The sequence below is a fragment of the Macaca nemestrina genome, chromosome 20 (genome assembly GCF_043159975.1).
Source record: "Macaca nemestrina isolate mMacNem1 chromosome 20, mMacNem.hap1, whole genome shotgun sequence".
NCBI classification, from domain to species: Eukaryota; Metazoa; Chordata; class Mammalia; order Primates; family Cercopithecidae; genus Macaca; species Macaca nemestrina.
In genome coordinates, this window is record NC_092144.1 from 949870 (window position 1) to 970548 (window position 20679).

General features: G+C 60.7%; 1 protein-coding gene across 4 annotated transcripts; it reads left to right on the top strand.

Annotated features, from left to right (window-relative positions):
* The first annotated feature begins 5542 nt into the window (after positions 1–5542).
* Positions 5543–20649, top strand: LOC105486475 (polypyrimidine tract binding protein 1). 4 transcript variants are annotated; one of them, XM_011749355.3, is made up of 15 exons: positions 5543–5678; positions 7537–7567; positions 11940–12012; positions 12396–12568; positions 12651–12797; positions 12895–13065; positions 13203–13313; positions 13392–13566; positions 13870–13947; positions 14776–14924; positions 16240–16273; positions 16735–16827; positions 16918–17134; positions 18913–18990; positions 19064–20649. In XM_011749355.3, exons 1-15 carry the CDS (start codon positions 5671–5673, stop codon positions 19194–19196), a joined length of 1671 nt encoding a protein of 556 aa, XP_011747657.1. In that variant the 5' UTR covers positions 5543–5670; the 3' UTR covers positions 19197–20649. The 4 variants fall into 4 exon arrangements, with proteins under 4 accessions (XP_011747657.1, XP_011747672.1, XP_011747646.1 ...); XM_011749344.3 differs by lacking the exon at positions 5543–5678 and adding an exon at positions 6544–6704; XM_011749370.3 differs by lacking the exon at positions 13870–13947.
* The last annotated feature ends 30 nt before the right edge of the window (positions 20650–20679 follow it).

Consider the following 20679-nt stretch of genomic DNA (forward strand, 5'->3'; position numbering starts at 1 on the left):
CTGTTTCCACGTATGGCCTCCGTGAATAATACTGTGATGAATGTTCACGTACGCGTTTCTGTGTGGACGTGTGTTTCCCCTTCTCCCAGGTGTCTGCACAGGAGGGGAACTGCTGGGGGGGGGTCCTGAGGAACAGCCCCCACTGCTGGCACATAACCCAGCCCCCCCCCCTTTTTTTTCAGAGTCTCGCTCCATCACCCAGGCTGGAGTGCAGTGGCACAATCTCGGCTCACTGCAACCTTTGCCTCCCAGGTTCAAGCGATTTTCCTACCTCGGTCTCCCGAGGAGCTGAGATTACAGGCACCCGCCACCATGCCCGGCTAATTTTTGTATTTTTAGTGGGAGACGGGTTTTCACCACATTGACCAGGCTGATCTTGAATTCCTGACCTCAGTGATCCACACGCCTCGGCACCCTCTTTGGAAGTTCCCAGCGAGTTCCCTGCCTGAGTTCAGACCCACGGGCCGTCTTACAGGCTTAGAGGCCTCAGGCACCTCATTCCACCTCGCTAGAGGTGGGTTTCCCTGGGAAAAGGAGAAGAAAATATTTCCTAGGCACGGGATTAAAGGGTTAAAACAGGAAAACCTTGAAGGAGGGGCCCAGGTCTAGCTGAACTCCCCCCGGGGTGAGTGGGGCGGGGGTCAGGCTGGGGAGGGGAGCACAGAAAGGCTGGGTGCCAGGCCTGGGGGAGAGGCGGATGGGGTGGGGAAGGGTGGGTCTGGGCAGATTATGGCTGTGGCCTTTTCCTGTTGGCCTGAGGGCTGGGGGTGGGGGTGGGGAGAGGCTGGTCTCCCTGAGGTCTGGGCTTAGGGAGATGTCCTGGGATGAGAAGACTCTTGAGAAGTGACCCTGATAATTCAGAGGCAGGGGTCCTTCTTGGGGGTGGGGGATGAACAGAGACTGGAGGGGGTGGGAGAGAAAGAGGTCGAGGGGCCCGTTTAAGGAGCCCTCAGGCTGGGTGTGGCAGCTCACGCCTATAATCCCAGCACTATGGGCAGCGGAGGCGGGAGGATCCCTTGAGCCCAGGAGTTTGAGACCAGCCTGGGTAATATGGTGAGATTCTGTGTCAACAGAAAAGTTTTAAAAAATGAGCCAGGTGCGGTGCAACTACTTGCCTATAGCCCCAGCTACCGAGAGGCCGAGGCGGCAGGATCACCTGAGCCAGGGAGATTGGGGCAATGGTACCGAGATTGTGCCATGGCACTCCAGCCTGGGTGGCAGCGTGAGACCCTGCCTCAAAAAAATAAATAAAGCCCCCATTCCCCTTAGGATCGCTACTTCCTATACCAACCCACTATCCCAGCTTGGAGGGGTGGGACTGGCCTTGAGCCACAGTTGGTTCCCAGAGCAGAGAGCACGGGACGGAAGTGGTTCTGCACGGAGTACAGTGAGGCCAGGGAAAAGCAGTACGTTCCTGTCTGCGAGTCCTGGCCCTCAGGGCTTGGGGTGGCCTCGCTGAGCCCCCACTCCAAGTTCTGTCTGACAGAAATCCAGGAAATGGGCCGGAGAGGCTGGGATACCAGCCAGGAGACCGGTCCGAGGCTGTGCCCTGGATCCCTGAGCCCTCACTTTTGTAATTAAGGTAATAAACCGGTGCTGGCCATGGGGGCGCAGGCCTGTCATCCCAGCACTTTGGGAGGCTGAGGCGGGAGGATCACCTGCGGCCAGGAGTTCGAGACCAGCCTGGCCAACATGGAGAAACCCCGTCTCTACTAAAAATACAAAAATTAGCTGGGTGTGGTGGCGGACGCCTGTAATCCCAGCTACTCGGGAGGCTGAGGCAGGAGAATGACTTGAATCCAGGAGGCGGAGGTTGCAGTGAGCTGAGATGGCGCCACTGCACTCCAGCCAGGGCAGCAGAGCGAGATTCCATCCCCCCGGAAAAAAAAAAAGAAAAAATAAATCTATGGAACTGCCCATGGGGAGGAGGGACTGGCCTGGCCCTGCCACTCATGTTGACGAAGGAGTAAACTGAGGCACGGCCCTTCCCTCCCCCATCAGAACTGAAAGGTGTCTGAGGCCCCGGCAGCCCCTCTGCCTGAGATTCGGTGGCTCTGAGGGCCTCAGATGTCCTCACTCCACCCCCCGTTTCTCCTGCCAGCCTCAGAGGATCATTTTCAAAATGGTAACCGGCAAACCAACGTGATTCTCACACAAAGGCAAGGTGAGCCTGCTCCCGGCTGCTCACCCTGAATCATTCATGAAGGAGGCAGCTGGCCTGCGGGCTGGGATGGGAGACAGGAGAGGAGAAAAGACAGAGGCTGGGCCCTGGGCTCGCTGAATCAGTCAGGTGCCCACGGGAGCCCCTGGGCGTCTTCCCGCGCTGGCATTCTGGATGTGACGGCTGACCTGTCAATCGCTGGGCCCTCAGCCATGGTTACCGGCAGGCCAGCTCGGGAAGGACACTGGTTTCAGGTGACCTGGGTGGGGCGGGGGCGGTGGGGGGGTTCCTGGGACCAGGCCGCCATTACAAAAGCAAAGGGCCTGCTTGTACCTGCTATCTCCCTCTGAGCTTCAGGTGGTGGGTGGGGCTGAGGGGCAGCCCCCAAGAGAGAAGTCCACATCCGGAACCCCGGAACGTGTGTGAACAGGGCTTCATTCGGAAAAACAGTCTTTGAAGGTACCATTAAGTGTCTTGACATGAGACCATCCTGGAGTAGGCAGGTAGACCCTAAATTCTGGGACATACACTCTCGTTTTTATTTTTACCCGTCTTTTAAGACAGAGTGTCACTCTGTTGCCCAGGCTGGAGTGCAGTAGCATAATCTAGACTCATGGCAGCCTCCGCCTCCCACGTTCAAGTAATTCTCCTGCCTCAGTCTCCCCAGCAGCTGGGATTACAGGCCCGAACCACCATCCCCGGCTAATTTTTTTTTTTTTTTTTTTTTTGAGACAGAGTCTCGCTCTGTCGCCCAGGCTGGAGTGCAGTGGCACGATCTCGGCTCACTGCAAGCTCCGCCTCCCGGGTTTACGCCATTCTCCTGCCTCAGCCTCACGAGTAGCTGGGACTACAGGCGCCGCCACCTCGCCCGGCTAGTTTTTTTGTATTTTTAGTAGAGACGGGGTTTCACTGTGTTAGCCAGGATGGTCTCGATCTCCTGACCTCGTGATCCGCCCACCTCAGCCTCCCAAAGCGCTGGGATTACAGGCATGAGCCACCGTGCCCGGTCTTAATTTTTGTATTTTTAGTAGAAACGGGCTTTCACCATGTTGGCCGGGATGGTCTCAGTCTCTTGACCTCGTGATCTGCCTGCCTCGGCCTCCCAAAGTGCTGGGATGACAGGCGTATGTTTTCGTTTTTGTGTTTTAGAGATGGAGTTTCACTCTTGTTGCCCAGGCTGGGGTGCAATGGCGCAATCTTGGCTGACTGCAACCTCCACCCCCCGGGTTCAAGCGATTCTCCTACCTCAGCCTCCTGAGTAGCAGAGGTTACAGGAATGCACCACCACAGCCGGCTAATTTTTGTATTTTTAGTAGAGACAAGGTTTCTCCATGTTGGCCAGACTGGTCTTAAACTCCGGCCTCAGATGTGATCCACCCGCCTTGGCCTCCCAGAGTGTTGGGATTACAGGTGTGAGCTACCAAGCCCGGCCAGACACTGTCTTAAAAAAAATAAAAATAAGAAAAGGAACTGGACGGGTGGCTGGTGATGTGGGCCTTGCTGGGTAAAGGGTGGCCTTGGGCTTATACTTGGAGCAAGACAGGAGCCCTGGTGGGGCCACGATCGGAAGTGGGTTTTAACACAATTCCGATGGGTTAGACCGGGGCTTGGAACCTGCTAGTCTCTACCACTGCCAGCTGCCACTCAGACCCCTGGCCCCTGCCTGTCTGCGCTCAGGATGGGGCCCATCCCAGGCACCCCAAGAACAGACAGCAGCGGCTTGCTCTGGTGGTGTGAGGATGGGGGTCTCCAGGGGAGCAAATCCACAGTAACACGCTGGGCTTCTCCCAGATGGGCTGCAGACGGCTCTTGGTGAGTCTCCGTTGACCGGCTGGTTCAGGCCAAAGGACCTCGCCACGGAGCTCGGCGGCCACCCCTAATCCCGGCTGGAATCCTCTGGCTCCGGATGCCCGGTGGGGCTCCAAGTCTCCTGGGCCCACACCAGGCCCCGGCCTGAAACATGCTGGAGGGGCAGGGCGCTGGGCTCATTTGGATTTAGGGAAAGGAGAATTGTCATGTCTTCTCCCTCCGTAGGTTGTTGCCAATGAAAAACCCCCTTTTCAGTATGGACGAAATCCCACTAAGTCTATTTAGGGAGCAGCGTGGACTCCGGGCTGGGAACTGCGCCAGCCGGATGCCCACCGTCTGAGGCTTTCAACCACAGCCCCGTTTGGGTTCCAGGTGTGGAGGGCTGGGGTCATCCCCTCACCCTGGGGTGGCTCCCAAGCTGCTGACCTGGCCTCCCTGACGGGCATCCCTACAGCTCTGTCCGACTCTTCATGCGATCAGCGCTCCCGGGAACATATACTTTGGGGTGTTTTCTGATGCTGGGATGGTGGCCCGTGAGGCAGGGAACCTCCTGGTGACCCTGCTGGGCCCGGCCCTGTTTCCCCAGCCGTCGGGTGGCAGCCTCGAACTATACAAGGTCCAGGCCACAGTTTCCTTAGCTGTAGGTCGGTGGGCTGTGCACCGTACGGGGCTTGGGCCTCAGTTTCCCCAGCTGTAAGTGGGCGGCCGTGGACTGTGTGTGGCTTGGGCCTCAGTTTCCCTAGCTGTAGGTGGGCGGCCTCGGACTGTACAGGGCCTGGGCCTCAGTTTCCCCAGCTGTAGGCGGGGAGGCCATCGACTGTGTGTGGCCCGGACCTCAGTTTCCCCAGCTTTAGGCCGTTGGCGGCGGACTGTACAAGGTCCAGGCCTCAGTTTCCCCAGCTGCAGGCTGGCGGCCGCGGACTGTGCGGGGCCCGGGACTCAGTTTCCCTATCCCCGCAGTCGGGATTCGCTGTTCCGGGCGAACAAAGGACGGTCGGGGGTGACCCTGAATCATGGCGCGTCCGCAGTCTCTGTGGCCACTGTGGAAACAGCCCTGGCGAGTCCGGGACGCGACGCGGCCTTTCCCTCCCCGCGCGATCACCCAGACGTGAACGCTCAGTTTGAATCGGACTTTTTGGCCATGTGCCCACAAGCAACATGGAGCCCTGCGGGTTTCCTGCCCGACTCCAAGATGGCGACGCGACTCCCTTTGCCCTCATGGCCCAGGCGGGCGGGTCCTGCCCACTTGCAAGATGGCGGCAGCCTGGGCCAAGCACGCTTCCCTCCGCCTGACTCGCCACGTACCCAATCTCAAGATGGCGTCTCCCGCAAAGCCACGCGCCAGACGGCGGCTTGCTCACTGGCTCAGACGCCGTCACGTGCGCCCACTTTCTCTCCCTCCCCCGACTCCATAGGCCGTTTCCGCCTTCGGCCTTGACGAATGACCGCCTCCGCCAATAAGCGCCTTCGATTCCTCTGGGTCCCGCCCCCGGGAGACATTCTGGCCAGTGGGAGCCGCTGGCGGGGGCCCGCGGGGCTCTCCCCGCCCCCTGGCTGCGGCGACAGCCAATGGGCAGCGCGCGCGGGGGACGTGTGCGGGCGTCTCCGCCATTTTGTGAGTCTATAACTCGGAGCCGTTGGGTCGGTTCCTGCTATTCCGGCGCCTCCACTCCGTCCCCCGCGGGTCTGCTCTGTGTGCCATGGACGGGTGAGTCGCACCTCGCCCCGCGCCCCGCCGCCCTCCCCGCGCTGCAGCCCTGCCCCCGCCGCCGCGCCGGCCTCCCCGGCGCCGATCTCGCCGCCGCCCGGGCGGGAGGGGGCGGCGGGCTCTCCCCTTCCTCTCCGCGTGGCGGGCGCGGGCTCGGGGCGGGCCAGGGGTTTCCCGGGGATCTGGCCGCGTCCCCGTTCCCGTCCCCCGCCCGGCCCGCTTCCGGCCCCCGCGCGCCCCGTCCCGAGCGCACGCGGCCTCCCGCGCCCCTCCCCCTCCGCGCGCGGCCCCGCACTTCGCCTTTGCCCCGCCTCGGCGGCGCGCGGCCCTTCCCGCTTCCCGTCCGGCCCTTGCGCGCCCGCTTGGATGGCCCTTCCCGCCTCCCGTCCGCGTTCCTCGTGCGCCTGCGTAGCCCGTCGCGCGTCCCCGTTGGCCCCAGCGCGCGTGCGCGGCTGCCGTCGGGGGCGCGCGCCTTTCCCGCCTCCCGGACTCTGCCCCCGGCGCAGCCCCGGAAGCGCAGGCGGGGCTAGGGCGGCCGCCGGGAGGGAAAGCCGGCGCCGGGGCCTCGCCGCGGGCTGGAGGCTCTGCGCTCCCCGCCCTGCCCCCCGTGCGCCCCGGGCCGTGGCCAAGGGTTTCGGCGATCTCCGGAGAGAGGCGGCCGCCCCGGGGTCGGAGGGTCCTCTCCAGGGACCCCCGCGGGCGCCGTCATGGGGAGGGCTTTCCCGGTTCTCTGGCTGCGGCAGCCTTTCCGGGCGGCTTTGCGGGGCGGGCTTCCCCTGGGAGGGGTGGGAGCCCCTGCAGAAAGGCCGTGTCCCGCCGAGCGCTTCCTGCGCGAGGCCCTCCCTGGGAATAGGAAGCGGGAGAGGCGGGAGATGCTTCGCATTCTTTCCGTTTTCCTGAGAAGTTTTTCTTGGGCCCAGTTACATTTAAAAGTCTGTTAGGACGTGCTCCGTGCAGTCCGTGGTGTCACAGCGAGGAGGCGCGGCCCCAGAGTGGGTCTGGAGCCCTTGGCATGCGTCGGGGCAGGTGGGTCCTGCAGACGGCGAGCCGGGGCTTGGGGCCGCGCACTCGCCTCCCGGAGTGAGGCAGGTCCGGGGGCTGCGCTTCCTTCCGACGCGCGCTCCGAGTCACTGAGGCCCCCGCCGGGAGTTGCAGTGGCGCCGTGGGGAGCTCCCTGTTGGGTCGGGAGCTGGCCGGGGCTGAAGGGGGGGCCTCGGTCCGCCCAGCTTTCTTCCCACCTTCCCCCCGAGGTGTCCCGAGGAGGGAGAGTCGGGTCGGGCAGGGCTCGGGTTGATCAGTAACTGAGGCTGTGTTCTGGTTGGTCTGTTCATTTTTATTTTTATGGACGGTTTCTACGGCCGCCACCCGCCCTCGGTGGATGGGGCTCCACTCTGATGAGAGGCACCCTCTTGGGGGGGCCACCCCCATGCGGGCGGAAACTCTGGCCCAGCCCTGGGAGTTTGCCGGCTTCAGCCTTTCTCAGGCGTTTCCAACTTTCTGGAAAGCACACAGCGGCCCTCGAACCCTCTCAGCGGCGTCTAGCATCCTTGGGGCTTCCGAGGGGCGTGTCTTTGTCTTGGGACTTGTGGAGCCTGGTCCAGAGGTGGGGCCTAGGGTCCTGCTGGGAGGGAGGGGCGCCGCAGGACAATGGTGGCCCCTTTTCAAGTTGCAGTCAAGTGGACGGCTCACTTCCCTGCCCTTCTGAGCTTTCTCTAGCGGGGCCTCGCGCAGCCAGAGGGAGCCCCGCGGAGGTGGCGGCTGCAGGGTCCTGCGGGCTCTCCTGGCCCTGGGACAGCCGGGCGCGCCTGCTGCTGAGCGGCCACCGGGCTAACGTTGTCTCCTTTCTCTCTCTCTACAGCATTGTCCCAGATATAGCCGTTGGTACAAAGGTAGGCACTTCTCACTTTGCTTCTCCGTGACGCTCCTCTGACCTTGTGCCGACCCCGGGGGCCACCCCCCAGCGCTGCTGCGTTGGCTGGAGAGCGCCTTGCTGTTCCGAAGGGGCACCTTTGTATTCCTAAGGGGCACACAACCCTTGGTCTGGAATCTGGAGTTGGGTGGGAGGGTTCCAGCCCCGGCTCCAGTGCCCCGTGCGGTTGGTCTGGAATCTGGAGTTGGGTGGTTGGTCTGGAATCTGGAGTTGGGTGGTTGGTCTGGAATCTGGAGTTGGGTGGGAGGGTTCCAGCCCCGGGCTCCAGTGCCCCGTCCGTTTTGGGGGTTTGGGTTTGCTGGCCGCCCCTCAGGTCTGGAATCTGAGCCGCTCTTCAGTTCTTGCTCTCAGCAGCGAGGGCTCTGCGTGCCCCAGACCTGGGTTTGAAACCTCTCCTGTCCCTGGAGGCTGGAAGAGTGCTGTTAAGTGGGATACCTCGTGTTGTGGCTGCCAGAGAGACTCTTGGTTTGGATCAGAAAAGAGTCACCTGGCTGTGGAGGGACCTGGGCAGACCCCAGTGTGTGTGAGCGGCTGGAGTGGGCATTTACTGGTTGCTTTTGACATTAAGTTGTTTTCTTTTTTGAGATGGGGTCTTGTTTTGTCACCAGGCAGGAGTGCAGTGGTGCGATCTTGGCTCACTGCAACCTCCACTTCCTGGGTTCAAGCGATTGTCCTGCCTCTGCCTCCTGAGTAGCCGGGGTTACAGGTGCCCACCACCATGCCCGGCTAATTTTTGTGTGTATATATATGTTTTTAAACAAACACGGGGTTTCACCATGTTGGCCAGGCTGGTCTGGAACTCCTGATCTCAGGTGATCCACTGCCCTCAGCCTCTCAAAGTGCTGGGATTACAGTTGTGAGCCACCAGGCCCTGCTGACATTGTCTTTTGATGGCATCTGGTCAGAACAACAGTAAACTGTCAAAGATGGCGTTTGGGGCAAGAGAAAAATGAATGTGCCAGATCTCACGTGTGTGTGAATCTTGCAGCCAGGGCTGGAAGGCAGGGGCACTGCTTCCCCGTGGAGGGTGAGGCCAGGGCTAAGCGTGTGAGGAAAGGGGGTGAGAACCTGGAGAGTAAGGTCCTGGGGAGGCCAGCGATTCCGAGGGAGCTGTGGTCCTCGCTTAGCTGGGGTGGGTGGTTGGTGAATGATTGTGCTGGTCATTGTGGGTTGAGGGCTCCCGACTTCAGGGCTTGTCCCCCGAGGGCCTCCTGCAGGGTGAGCCCACAGCGGTGGGGCCAGAGCTCTCTGGTTTCTGGTCAGTCAGCGGTGGTGCCTGGGCCAGGTTTCGGTTTTCCCAAGTGGACTGCTGTCTTTACAGGCGGCCTGGCCCGATCTTCCTGGAGATAAAACCTGTTTGTTCAGTGTGGGAGGAGGGAGAGGGACTTTCCCTCTGAAAGCATTTGCAGCAATCCCTGGATGTGTCTGGCTTGCAGGCAGTCCTCTTTTCCTTGCTTCTGTGAGGCTGCGTTCCAGCTGGAGTGGCCCTCAGCTTCCATCAGGTGGTCCTGCAGCCCTTCTCTGCAGTTCCCAGGGGGCTCGATGGCTGGGACACGGAAGCTAAGCCAGGGCAGGATGGAAGCCCGCGGGCTCTGGTGCAGGGAGGGATTTTGCCAAGGGGCGGTGTCAGGGCCCCTGCTGGGTGCAGGCCCTGGTAGGAGGATGGGGTGGTACCCTGACCCGGGTGATCGCCCTCCTGCACCAGGGAACCCTCAGCTGACCTGGGCCCACACCTGGCCACGTTGTCCTTTATCCCCGGACAGAGCACCTCCTGTTCAGTGTGGGGTTGAAGACGCCTGGGACCCATGCCTCAGGGTCCCAGCTGCAGACTGGGAGGGCTTGGGGCGTTTCCTGTCCGTCCGTGTGCTTCAGGACAGGTGCCTTGAAGGGACCCTCCTGGGGTGTCTGGCGGCTGCAGTGAAGGAAGTGGAGGTGCTCGGCCCAGCTTGTGTCTCCTGGTTGCTGCCCTGTGGAGCCTCAGAGCCTCCAGGTGTCCCTTTGGTTCTACTGGGGCGCTGCTGAGCTGAGCCAAGCCGGCCTGTGCCGCCCGGGCAGGCGTGGAGTTTGCCGCCACAGACGGTTGTGGGCATGCCAGGCCACTTGCCCATGGGAATGAGATTAGGGCTTCAGGCAGGCGGCCAAGAAGACTGCTCAGAGGAAGCGGCACCGCCCACCACTCCAGTCAAACAGGGTCCAAGATGCCCTTTTTAAGGTTTGTGCAGCTAGCACATGGGAGCCGCATGGGCGCCTGGCCGCTGTCCAGCTCGGGGGAGGACCAGCCCTGGTGTCCTAGATGGTCGGCTTCTGGGCTCCCCCAGCCTCTGGGCTGGAGGGGAGAGGAGACAGGAAACGACTTCCTGTGGGGGGCGGGGGGCGGAGGCTGGAGGCTCTGTGTCTCTGTCTCTGTCTCTGTCTCTGCGTCTCTGCGTCTCAGGTACACCTTGCCTCACGTCCTCCTGTCCTGGCACTCCTGTGTTTTCCCATCCCGTGGTTTCCACCTGAGGCTGCTGACTGTTTGCCCTGGGCCTGTGCGGCCCCGCCCTGTGCTCACAGAGGGCCCTGGACTCTGGAAGTAAAAAGATGACTCGAGGGTCTGTTTTCAGCATTTGACTTCATTTGCGTCCGGCTGGAACCTCAGCCACCCTGATGGTGCACACTTCTGTTCATTCTTTGATCCTAAAGTCTTGGGGACTGACAGGTGGCATTTGGGTGGGCACCAGGCCTGTGGAGCCTGAGCGATTCCTGGTTTCTAGCCCTGGTGGCTTCTCGACTGCTTGTTTGGTGACGCCCTGGGTGCTTGCGGGGTTGGCCTGGGGGCTCGAGGCTGCAGTTAGAGGTCTCAGTGGCAGGGGCAGTCCCTGTTACCTGTCCTGGAGCAGGTGCTGGAGTCTCATGTGGGGAGGCTTTGCAGGCCGGCCGGCCTGCCTGCCTGCCTGCCTTCCTGCCTTCCTGCGTTCCTTCCTTCCTTCCTTCCCTCCCTCCCTCCCTCCCTCCCTCCCTCCTTCCTTCCTTCTTTCCTTCCTTCCTTCCTTCTTGGAAGCTTTACAGCCAGGGCCAGCAGAGAGGCCCCGGTTGAGGTCAGGGCAGGAGTGGAGCTGAACGTGCGTGGAGGGGAGGCGGCCTTAAGGGAAGACCATCCAAGCGCAGGCTCAGGGAGGCCGGTGTTGGTGGGGGCTCTTTGGGCATGGGGGCTCATGGAGCTGGGGGCTGTCTGAGGAGGGACAGGGCGTGACATCCACTGGTTCCTTCTGATGTGATGGCCCTGGGCCCCTCAGTAGGTGGGGCAGGCTCTTGGCCTCACTCCTGATGCGGGAGATGGAGGCTCCTTCTTTGTTCTCTGGGATGGCTCTGTCCTGGGGGCCTGGGCGCTGCCCTGGGGGCCTGCAGAGTCCGGCTTTGCAGACCAAGCGCCTGTGCTCCAAGGTCCTCAGACCCGAGCTTTGTTTTCTGTGTAACTAAGGGCCGTAACTAACGTCTCCTCCAATTTCACTCTGAATAAACGTGTGTCTTCAACCCTTGCGTGGGGGGGGCCGTCTGCCGTTCTGAGCCTAGGATCAGTGTAGTGTAATTCTTTCTAGAAGTTGATTCAGTTACATAGAAATAACGAGTGAATAGATTGTTTCTGGAGAGAAAATGGACAGGTAGAAATGATGGGGCTGCTGTAGAGCTCCCCTGGCCCCAGTCACGGCCGTGGTAGCACCAGATCACTGCGCAGGGAGGCCGTGTCTCTGGTCCTCAGTCTCGTGTGCGGAGACGGAGGTCGGGTTTCCCTTACGGGGCTGGAAAACAGAAGAGGAGGGGCTTCCGCGAGAGCGAGCGAGGCGGTGCTAGAGTTTGGTTCTCCTGCGAGGCCACCAGCAGTGAGGTCAGCTGCCTGGGCCCTGCCTTGTGCTGCTGGGGAGGCTGGTTCCATGGAGCGGGTCCCCTGCCCTGCTGGCTGGTGGCTGAGGCCCAGGCCTGCGCCCAGGGCGGCCGGCAGCACAGTGAGGCTGCGTCCACAGCAGAGTTGGCCGTGGAGATAGTATACGCGGTGCCCTCCGTCGCTGAGACCTCCCAGCGCCACTGGCTGAGTACCCCAGGGCTTCCAGAGCTTGGAAAAAGGAGCAGTGTCTTGGTTGTGGAACTGTGGGGTGCTGTGCGCGTCCATGGGCTGTGGGGGTGTTTCTGGAGACAGGCCTGGGTCTGCGCTCTGGCTGCCCTGCCGTGGAAGTGTGGGTGTGGGTTGGGGGTCTGGGATCCCAGGCAGCCCGAGTGGGAGCTGGGCGGCTGGTGGGGAAGGGAGGCCCTGGCCTGGCGGGAAGTGCAGCTCAGCGTTGTCCCTTCTCTTGCAGCGGGGATCTGACGAGCTTTTCTCTACTTGTGTCACTAACGGACCGTTTATCATGAGCAGCAGCAACTCGGCAGGTAAGGCCGGGACTTAGCCCAGGGCGAGGTCTGCGGGTGTCTTTTCCTGGAACAACCCTGGGACTCTCCTTTTCATCTCAAACAGCGGGCCCCACGGTCCACGCTGCAGGTCCAGGTCCCAGTTCTTGCTACAGAGAATTCCTGGGGAGGTGCTGGATGGGTGGTCCAGGCCAGCACTTGGACCTGTGGGCGGGTTGTCAGCAGCTGTCAGGAGCAGGGGTCCCGACGGTGCAGGCCTTGGCCTCGTGCTGCTGGTTCACGTGCACCCTCCTGGGGCTCAGGGCTGGTCTCCGTAGCAGGCAGGGCTCTAGGCGGAGAGCAGGGACCCGGCCCTGTGGGATTCTACGTGTTGATGCCTGCGTCTCCCGGCACCCCCTTTTCAGCAAACGGAAATGACAGCAAAAAGTTCAAAGGTGACAGCAGAAGCGCCGGCGTCCCCTCCAGAGTGATCCACATCCGGAAGCTCCCCATCGACGTCACAGAAGGAGAGGTCATCTCCCTGGGGCTGCCCTTCGGGAAGGTCACCAACCTCCTGATGCTGAAGGGGAAAAACCAGGTATCTGAGCCGCGCTTCTCGGGGCGCTGGTACCGCGCAGGCGGGGAGGAGGAGGGCCCGGCACTCACTGCCTCCCCCACAGGCCTTCATCGAGATGAACACGGAGGAGGCTGCCAACACCATGGTGAACTACTACACCTCGGTGACGCCAGTGCTGCGCGGCCAGCCCATCTACATCCAGTTCTCCAACCACAAGGAGCTGAAGACCGACAGCTCTCCCAACCAGGCGGTGCGTGGCCCTGCAGCGGACCCCAGCGGCCCGGGGACCTCGGGGGTGGGGGGGCCCGGCCTCAGGGGCCGGGGACTCACGGCAATGCCTCCCACAGCGGGCCCAGGCGGCCCTGCAGGCTGTGAACTCGGTCCAGTCGGGGAACCTGGCCTTGGCTGCCTCGGCGGCGGCCGTGGACGCAGGAATGGCGATGGCTGGGCAGAGCCCCGTGCTCAGGATCATCGTGGAGAACCTCTTCTACCCCGTGACCCTGGATGTGCTGCACCAGGTGAGGTGGTCCCATCACCGCCAGGGCTGCACGGGCTGGGTCAGGCTGCTGTTGCCGGGGGCGCAGGCACACGGGAGGGGTCTGGCAGGGCTGGTGGGCGCCGGGCAGGAGCTCATGCTGTGGCCCGGGGCCTGCAGATTTTTTCCAAGTTTGGCACAGTGTTGAAGATCATCACCTTCACCAAGAACAACCAGTTCCAGGCCCTGCTGCAGTACGCGGAGCCTGTGAGCGCCCAGCACGCCAAGCTGGTGAGTGGGGCTCCCAGGATGGCACCTGCCCTGGCCCTGGCCTGGCCCGGCCGCACCTCACGCTGCCTCTCCCCTCAGTCGCTGGACGGACAGAACATCTACAACGCCTGCTGCACGCTGCGCATCGACTTTTCCAAGCTCACCAGCCTCAACGTCAAGTACAACAATGACAAGAGCCGCGACTACACGCGCCCCGACCTGCCCTCCGGGGACAGCCAGCCCTCCCTGGACCAGACCATGGCCGCGGCCTTCGGTAAGAGGCTGCCCGACGTGGCGCCAGTGTGCAGAGTGGTCTGTGAGGGCCGCTCAGTCCGGAACCCCAGCGGCACGGGCCCGGCCCTGCACCAGGGAGATGCGCCTGCTGCTCTCTGCACGGCCAGCACAGCACAGTCCGGTGCCCCCCACGTCGGGACCACGGCCCCCCTAGAGCAGCGGATCTGCCCGCGAAGGCTCTGCTGGGGCCGCCCGCCAGCCGGGTTGGGGCCCATCCCACAGCACAGCGCCCGCTCGCGGTGGAGGTTGTGGGTGCGATGATTAGTGTCTCATTTATTTCTAGGTGCACCTGGTATAATCTCAGCCTCTCCGTATGCAGGAGCTGGTTTCCCTCCCACCTTTGCCATTCCTCAAGCTGCAGGTATTCAAACGCTTGGTCTTGGTTCCCCGGCGACTGCATGCCCACACCACCTTCCCAGGCGGCTCCGCATCCACGGCGGCAGCCTGGGCGGACTGGGCACTCGAGTGCCAGGTCAGGGGCCCTTTCCGGGAGAGGGGACGCCACGTCCACAGAGCAGGCTTGGCCAGGGCAGTGGTAGGACAGGGCAGTGGAGGCGCACGTGTGGATGGCGCCAGCCGGAAGCCGCTAACCGCACAGTCTTTGTGGTCTGGTTCCCTTCAAGCACCTCCGGGCGAGCGCGAGGACCGCCAGTGGTTGGAGGGATGTGTCCCTAGTAGTTGAATTTGAGTGGCCGGGTAAGCGCGTGGCCCGAGGCTGCGGAGCATGACCGGCGGCGGGACGTGTGTGCGTGGCCGTCCTCCTGCTTCCCTTCTGGGACCGGGACCGGGCCGCCGAGTGCTGGCCGTGGACGGAGCAGCGCGTGCCGCCCCGCGGCCGCCTTGTCTGCATGGAGGCATGGGCACGCATGCGCGGTGGTCCCGGGACGGGCCCTGCTTGCCGAGGGCCCCGTGTCTGTGCTGGCGGAGCCGGAGCTTTTCTGTGCTGTGGGCGCATGCAGATGAGTCCAAGCCCCGCACGGCCCGTGCTGTGAGGAGAGGCGGGCGCTGGTGCAGGAGCCAGCGGGTGGCTGTGCGGGGGTCGGGCGACCCCACAGGCACCCGGGGTAGGGCCAGAGCCAGGGCCGCCTCCCGCGCGGCTCCTCGGTGCATGAGGACGGGGAGCGTCGGCCTCTCCCACGCTGCGGTGGACTGGGGGTGCCGCTGCTCATCTTACCTCCTACCTTTCCAGGCCTTTCCGTTCCCAACGTCCACGGAGCCCTGGCCCCCCTGGCTATCCCCTCGGCGGCGGCGGCAGCTGCAGCGGCAGGCCGGATCGCCATCCCGGGCCTGGCGGGGGCAGGAAATTCTGTATTGCTGGTCAGCAACCTCAACCCAGAGGTACGTGGGCTTCGCCGCGCCGCTCCTCCCGGAAAAGCGAGCAGGGGATGTTGTGCTCGGTCTTGGGTCCCGGAGCGGCGCCGCTCCTCGCTGTGTCTGCGCCTCTGCCCCGGCAGCTCCTCTGCTGCAGCGCTGAGAGCCTCCTCTCCCAAGATGGCTTGAGTTTTCCTGTTTTCCTGAATTCACATCTTGGTTTACGTTTTCACTTCCGTGATATGCAGAATGAATTGTTTTTTGTTACCCAAAGGCAGTGTAAAAATGACTCGGAACTGAGCAGAGCGTGCAGTTCCGAGCCGCAGCAGGCCGCCCTGCTGGTCCCCGGGACCACAGGGTTAGTGCGGCAGGGTGTGGGCGGCCCCTGTGGCACCAGAGCCCGTCACTTAATTAGCTGGTGGACTGTTATTTCTCAGAATGGTTACATCCCCCTCGGGGAGAGCTTGGGTAAAAGTAGAGGCTCAAAATATGGAACTTGATGGATGGGATCCCCGGAATCAGTATTTCAGGCTGTTCTGTTACTCGGCAATTCCTGTGATTTCCTCAAGGTGGTGCCCACCCTGGCCCTCCCTCGCGGGGCACAGGGCGCACTCCCTGCCTCTGCCTCTTACCACGAGCCCGGTGCTGTCCCTCCAGCTCCTGAGCCAGGGGACCCACGGCGAGGCCGTGCACTAACAGACTCCATCTCCCTTCACGCCTGTGTCATCGTCCTTAGAGACTGACTTGTGCCACAGCCGTGCGAGACAGCGCTGCTGCAGGGCTTGGCTGAGGTGGCCGGGAGCGGAGCTGCACCCGCGCTCCTGGGGGGCGTGGTGGGGATCAGCCTCTGGGCGCCCTCCAGCAGTGCTGTCTCTGCCGGCGTGTGAGTGAAGGTGCTTTTCTCACCGTGTGCCCCTCGGTAAACCTGTAACTGGAATGTGTGTGGAGTGTGACTGATAGAACACTACCTGATTTTCTTATGTATTTACTGACCTGTGTTTTTTTGCTACTTTTTTTCTTTTCTCCCCTTCCCCTTTCCCAATTTTTTTTCTTGCCCTGATCCGGAATTTCTTTGCCAACTGACTGCACGGTACTTCTGCTTCCTGTTGTTGCTTGAAACAAAACAAAAACATAAACAAATAAAAAACAAAAATTCCCCCTCAAACCCTGCTCTCCGGAAACCAACCTGCCCTTGAATATTAACATCCTGACAACTTCATCATCCATCAACCACTGCACGCCTGCGGGGACTGTCTTCCTCGTGTGGACGATTGGCAACTCGCCCCCCTTGACCTCTCCCTCTCCCCTGTCCCTCCGCTGCCTTGCTCTGCTGTCTCTAAAGAGAGTCACACCCCAAAGCCTCTTTATTCTTTTCGGTATGTTATCATTCACACTTTTATTACCTTGTTTTCATTTAATTGAGATGATTTTGATGCCCTGAGACGTATTATGAGTTTGCGGTTTGGCACTCTGATGCTCCGTGGCATCGGCCTCGTTTTATGGTTTGCTTTCGGTTTGCCTATTTTATTTGGTCCCGTAGATACGTACGCATGGTTTATCGCCCTGCATGCTTTTCAGAGTTAGACCTGTCGGTGGCATATGCTACCGTGGCCACCTGCTGGCAGCTTACCTGTCCTGGATGCTATGACTTTGCCGAACGGAGCTGCTCCTGTTAGCGCGCCCTGTGGCTGCGAGACGCAGCTCCGCAGTGGCCGATAAAGCAAACCCGGCCGGGCTGAGCCGGGCCTTGTGGGGGGTGGGTGCGGGGTTGGGGCTGACGGGGAGATGGGCGGGGCGGGCGGCAGGCGACTCAGGCCCTGTCCCTGGGCTTTTGAAGGCGTGTACGGCGACGTGCAGCGCGTGAAGATCCTGTTCAATAAGAAGGAGAACGCCCTGGTGCAGATGGCGGACGGCAACCAGGCCCAGCTGGGTGAGAGGCCGGGCCGGCCCTGGGGGTGGTGGGGGCAGGGGCTGCCTTCCCTCACGGGCAGCCTGGTCACACGGGTGCTGCTGTCCCCAGCCATGAGCCACCTGAATGGGCACAAACTGCACGGGAAGCCCATCCGCATCACACTGTCAAAGCACCAGAACGTGCAGCTGCCCCGCGAGGGCCAGGAGGACCAGGGCCTGACCAAGGACTATGGCAACTCACCCCTGCACCGCTTCAAGAAGCCGGGCTCCAAGAACTTCCAGAACATATTCCCGCCCTCAGCCACGCTGCACCTCTCCAACATCCCGTGAGTGCTGGCGGGGGGCGGGCACGGGGCCGGGGCGGGCACGGGGCCGGGCCAGGGCTCTGCGTGGCTGTCCTGCCGCCTCGGCCTGTGAACTGCAATTTCCAGAGTGCAGGTCGGACACCTCTTAGCCCAAACCTGAAGTACGGCGAGGCCTGAAGCTTGAGCCGGGGGATCCTTGAGGGAGGGAGGGATCATTGGACTTGGAAGGGTTTGGTCTTTTGGCTTAGGGGACGCTCCGCTGTGAGAATGTAGAATGCACACATTTATTTATTTTTATTTTTTGAGACGGAGTCATGCTCTGTTGTCCTGGCTGGAGTACAGTGGAAGGATCTCGGTTCACTGCATCCTCTACCTCTTGGGTTCAAAGCGATTGTCCTGCCTCAGCTTCCGGAGTAGCTGGGACTACAGGCGCCCACCCCCACACCTGGCTAATTTTCTTATTTGTAGTAGAGACGGGAGTTTCACCATATTGGCCAGGCTGGTCTCCACCTCCTGACCTCATGATCTGCCCGCCTCGGCCTCCCAAAATGCTGGGGTTACAGGCGTGAGCCACTGTGCCTGGCCACGTTTATTTAAATCTTTTTTGAGACGGAGTCTGGCTCTGTCGCCCAGGCTGGAGTGCAGTGGCACAATCTTGGCTCACTGCAAGCTCCGCCTCCCGGGTTCACGCCATTCTCCTGCCTCAGCCTCCTGAGTAGCTGGGACTAGAGGCGCTGCCACCACGTCCGGCTAGTTTTTTGTATTTTTTTAGTAGAGACGGCGTTTCTCTGTGTTAGCCAGGATGGTCTCGATCTCCTGACCTCGTGATCTACCTCCCTCGGCCTCCCAAAGTGCTAGGATTACAGGCGGGAGCCACCACCCCCGGGCTAATGCACACCTTTATAATCCCAGCGCTATGTGGGGCCAGGCAGGGGATCTTCTTGAACCCAAGACCAGCCTGAGCAATAAAGTGAGATTCCCATCTCTACCAGAAAAATTGGTTAAAATTAGGCAAGAGTGGTGGTGTGCACCTCAGGGCCCAGCTCCTTGGGATTTGGAGGCTGAGGTGGGAGGTTCACTTTGAGCTCAGGGGTTTGAGGTTGCAGTGAGCTGTGATTGCCACACTCCAGGCTGGGCAACAGAGTGAGACCCTGTTTCAAAAAAAATACATAGTGCAAATATTTGGAAATGCAGGTATATCTGGCCCCAGGTATGTCAACCTATAGTAAGCCCTTTGATATTTAACACATTACTTGTGAAATGTTTATTAGAAAGTCAACAAGGGGCCTGGCAGAGTGGCTCACGCCTGTGATTCCAGCACTTTAGGAGGCTGAGGTAGGCAGATCACCTGAGGTCAGGAGTTTGAGACCAGCCTGGCCAACCTGGTGAAACCCCATCTTTACTAAAAATAAAAATTTAGCCTGGCATGGTGTCGTGCACCTGTAATCCCAGCTACTTGGGAGGCTCAGGCAGGAGAATCACTTGAACCCGGGAGGCGGATGTTGTAAGCCAGGATCACGCCACTGCAGTCCAACCTGGGTGACAAAGCAAGACTCTGTCTCAAAACAAAAAAAAAGGGGGAGCAGCATGGTACTCTGCTTCTACAAACCTGTGGATGCCTGGTTTCATTAGAAGCTGCTTCAGACCATTGTGGGCATGATTCGATGTCCCATTTCTGGGCTCCTAAAAGGCCCTACACCTTCCCTGGCCACTCAGAAAACTAGTGTGGGGAGAGCCTCGCTGACCTTATCGGATGTCCCCCTACCCAGCCCCAGGCCAACACCTTTCTCCTCCCACAGACCCTCCGTCTCCGAGGAGGATCTCAAGGTTCTGTTCTCCAGCAATGGGGGCGTCGTCAAAGGATTCAAGTTCTTCCAGTGAGTATGAGGCAGACGGTGCCTGGCTCTCCCCGGGCTGCCCTGTGGCCGGCCCTGACCCCATGTCTTGCAGGAAGGACCGCAAGATGGCACTGATCCAGATGGGCTCTGTGGAGGAGGCGGTCCAGGCCCTCATCGACCTGCACAACCATGACCTCGGGGAGAACCACCACCTGCGGGTCTCCTTCTCCAAGTCCACCATCTAGGGGCGCAGGCCCCCTGGCCGGGCCCGCTGGCGACAACTTCCATCATTCCAGAAAAAAGCCACTTTAAAAAGCAGCTGAAGTGACCTTAACAGACCAGAGATTTTATTTTTTTAAAGAGAAATCAGTTTACCTGTTTTTAAAAAAATTAAATCTAGTTCACCTTGCTAACCCTGCGGTGACGGGGACAGCTCAGGCTCTTGGTGACTGTGGCGGCGGGAGTTCCCAGCCCTCCACACCCGGGGCCAGACCCTCGGGGCCGTGCCTTGGTGGGGCCTGCAGGTGGGTGCCCCGACCACAACTCGGCTTCCTTGTGCCTTAAAAACCCTGCCTTCCTGCAGCCACACCCCCCCCCCCCGGGGTGTCCTGGGGACCCAGGGGGCGGGGGTCACACCAGAGAAAGGCAGGGGGCCTGGCCGGCTCCTGCAGGATCATGTACCTGGGGCTCCCCGGCCGAGGCTGCGACTCCCCAACCCCAGCCCTCTAATCAAGTCATGTGATTCCCCCGCCCTGCCCCCAGGGCCTTCCCTGCTGCCCCCGGGCGGGCTCCCCACTGCTCCAGCTGCGGAGCTGGTCGTCATAATCTCTGTATTATATACTTTGCAGTTGCAGACGTCTGTGCCTAGCAATATTTCCAGTTGACCAAATATTCTAATCTTTTTTTCATTTATATGCAAAAGAAATAGTTTTAAGTAACTTTTTATAGCAAGATGATACAATGGTATGAGTGTAATCTAAACTTCCTTGTGGTATTGCCTTGTATGCTGTTACTTTTATTTTATTCCTTGTAATTAAGTCACAGGCAGGACCCAGTTTCCAGAGAGCAGGCGGGGCCGCCCAGCGGGTCAGGCACAGGGAGCCCCGGTCCGATCTTAGACCCCTGAGCTTCAGGGAGGGGCGGGCGCGTCGCCGCCTCTGGCATCGCCTCCGGTTGCCTTACACCACACCTTCACCTGCAGTCGCCTAGGAAACTTGCTTTCAAACTTCTTCAGGGTTTTTTCCTTCAAATTTTGGACCAAAGTCTCATTTCTGTGTTGTGCTTGCCTCTGATGCTGGGACCCGGCAGGCGGCCGCTCCTGTCCTCACTGTGCTGTCTCCCGCCCCCGCGTCCTGTCCCGGGGGCTCTCCTAGGATCCCCTTTCCATGAAGAGTGTAACAAGGGTGTAAATATTTATAATTTTTTATACCTGTTGTGAGACCCGAGGGCGGCGGCGCGGTTTTTTATGGTGACACAGATGTATATTTTGCTAACGGCAATTCCAGGCTCAGTATTGACCGCGGAGCCACAGGGACCCCACGCACATTCCGTTGCCTTACCCGATGGCTTGTGACGCGGAGAACCGATTAAAACCGTTTGATAAACTCCTCCCTTGTCTAGGCCTGTGTTCGCTGTGGACGCTGTAGAGGCAGGTTGGCCAGTCTGTACCTGGACTTCGAATAAATCTTCTGTATCCTCGCTCCGTCCGCCTTCAGTGCTTTTCCTCTT

Bases quoted from the DNA above. Each gene is read 5' to 3' on its own strand.
- LOC105486475 (XM_011749344.3), top strand. The intron at 12,013-12,395 runs GTAAGGCCGGGA...CCCCCTTTTCAG, and splicing joins GAGCAGCAGCAACTCGGCAG to CAAACGGAAATGACAGCAAA. The intron at 18,991-19,063 runs GTGAGTATGAGG...CATGTCTTGCAG, and splicing joins AAAGGATTCAAGTTCTTCCA to GAAGGACCGCAAGATGGCAC.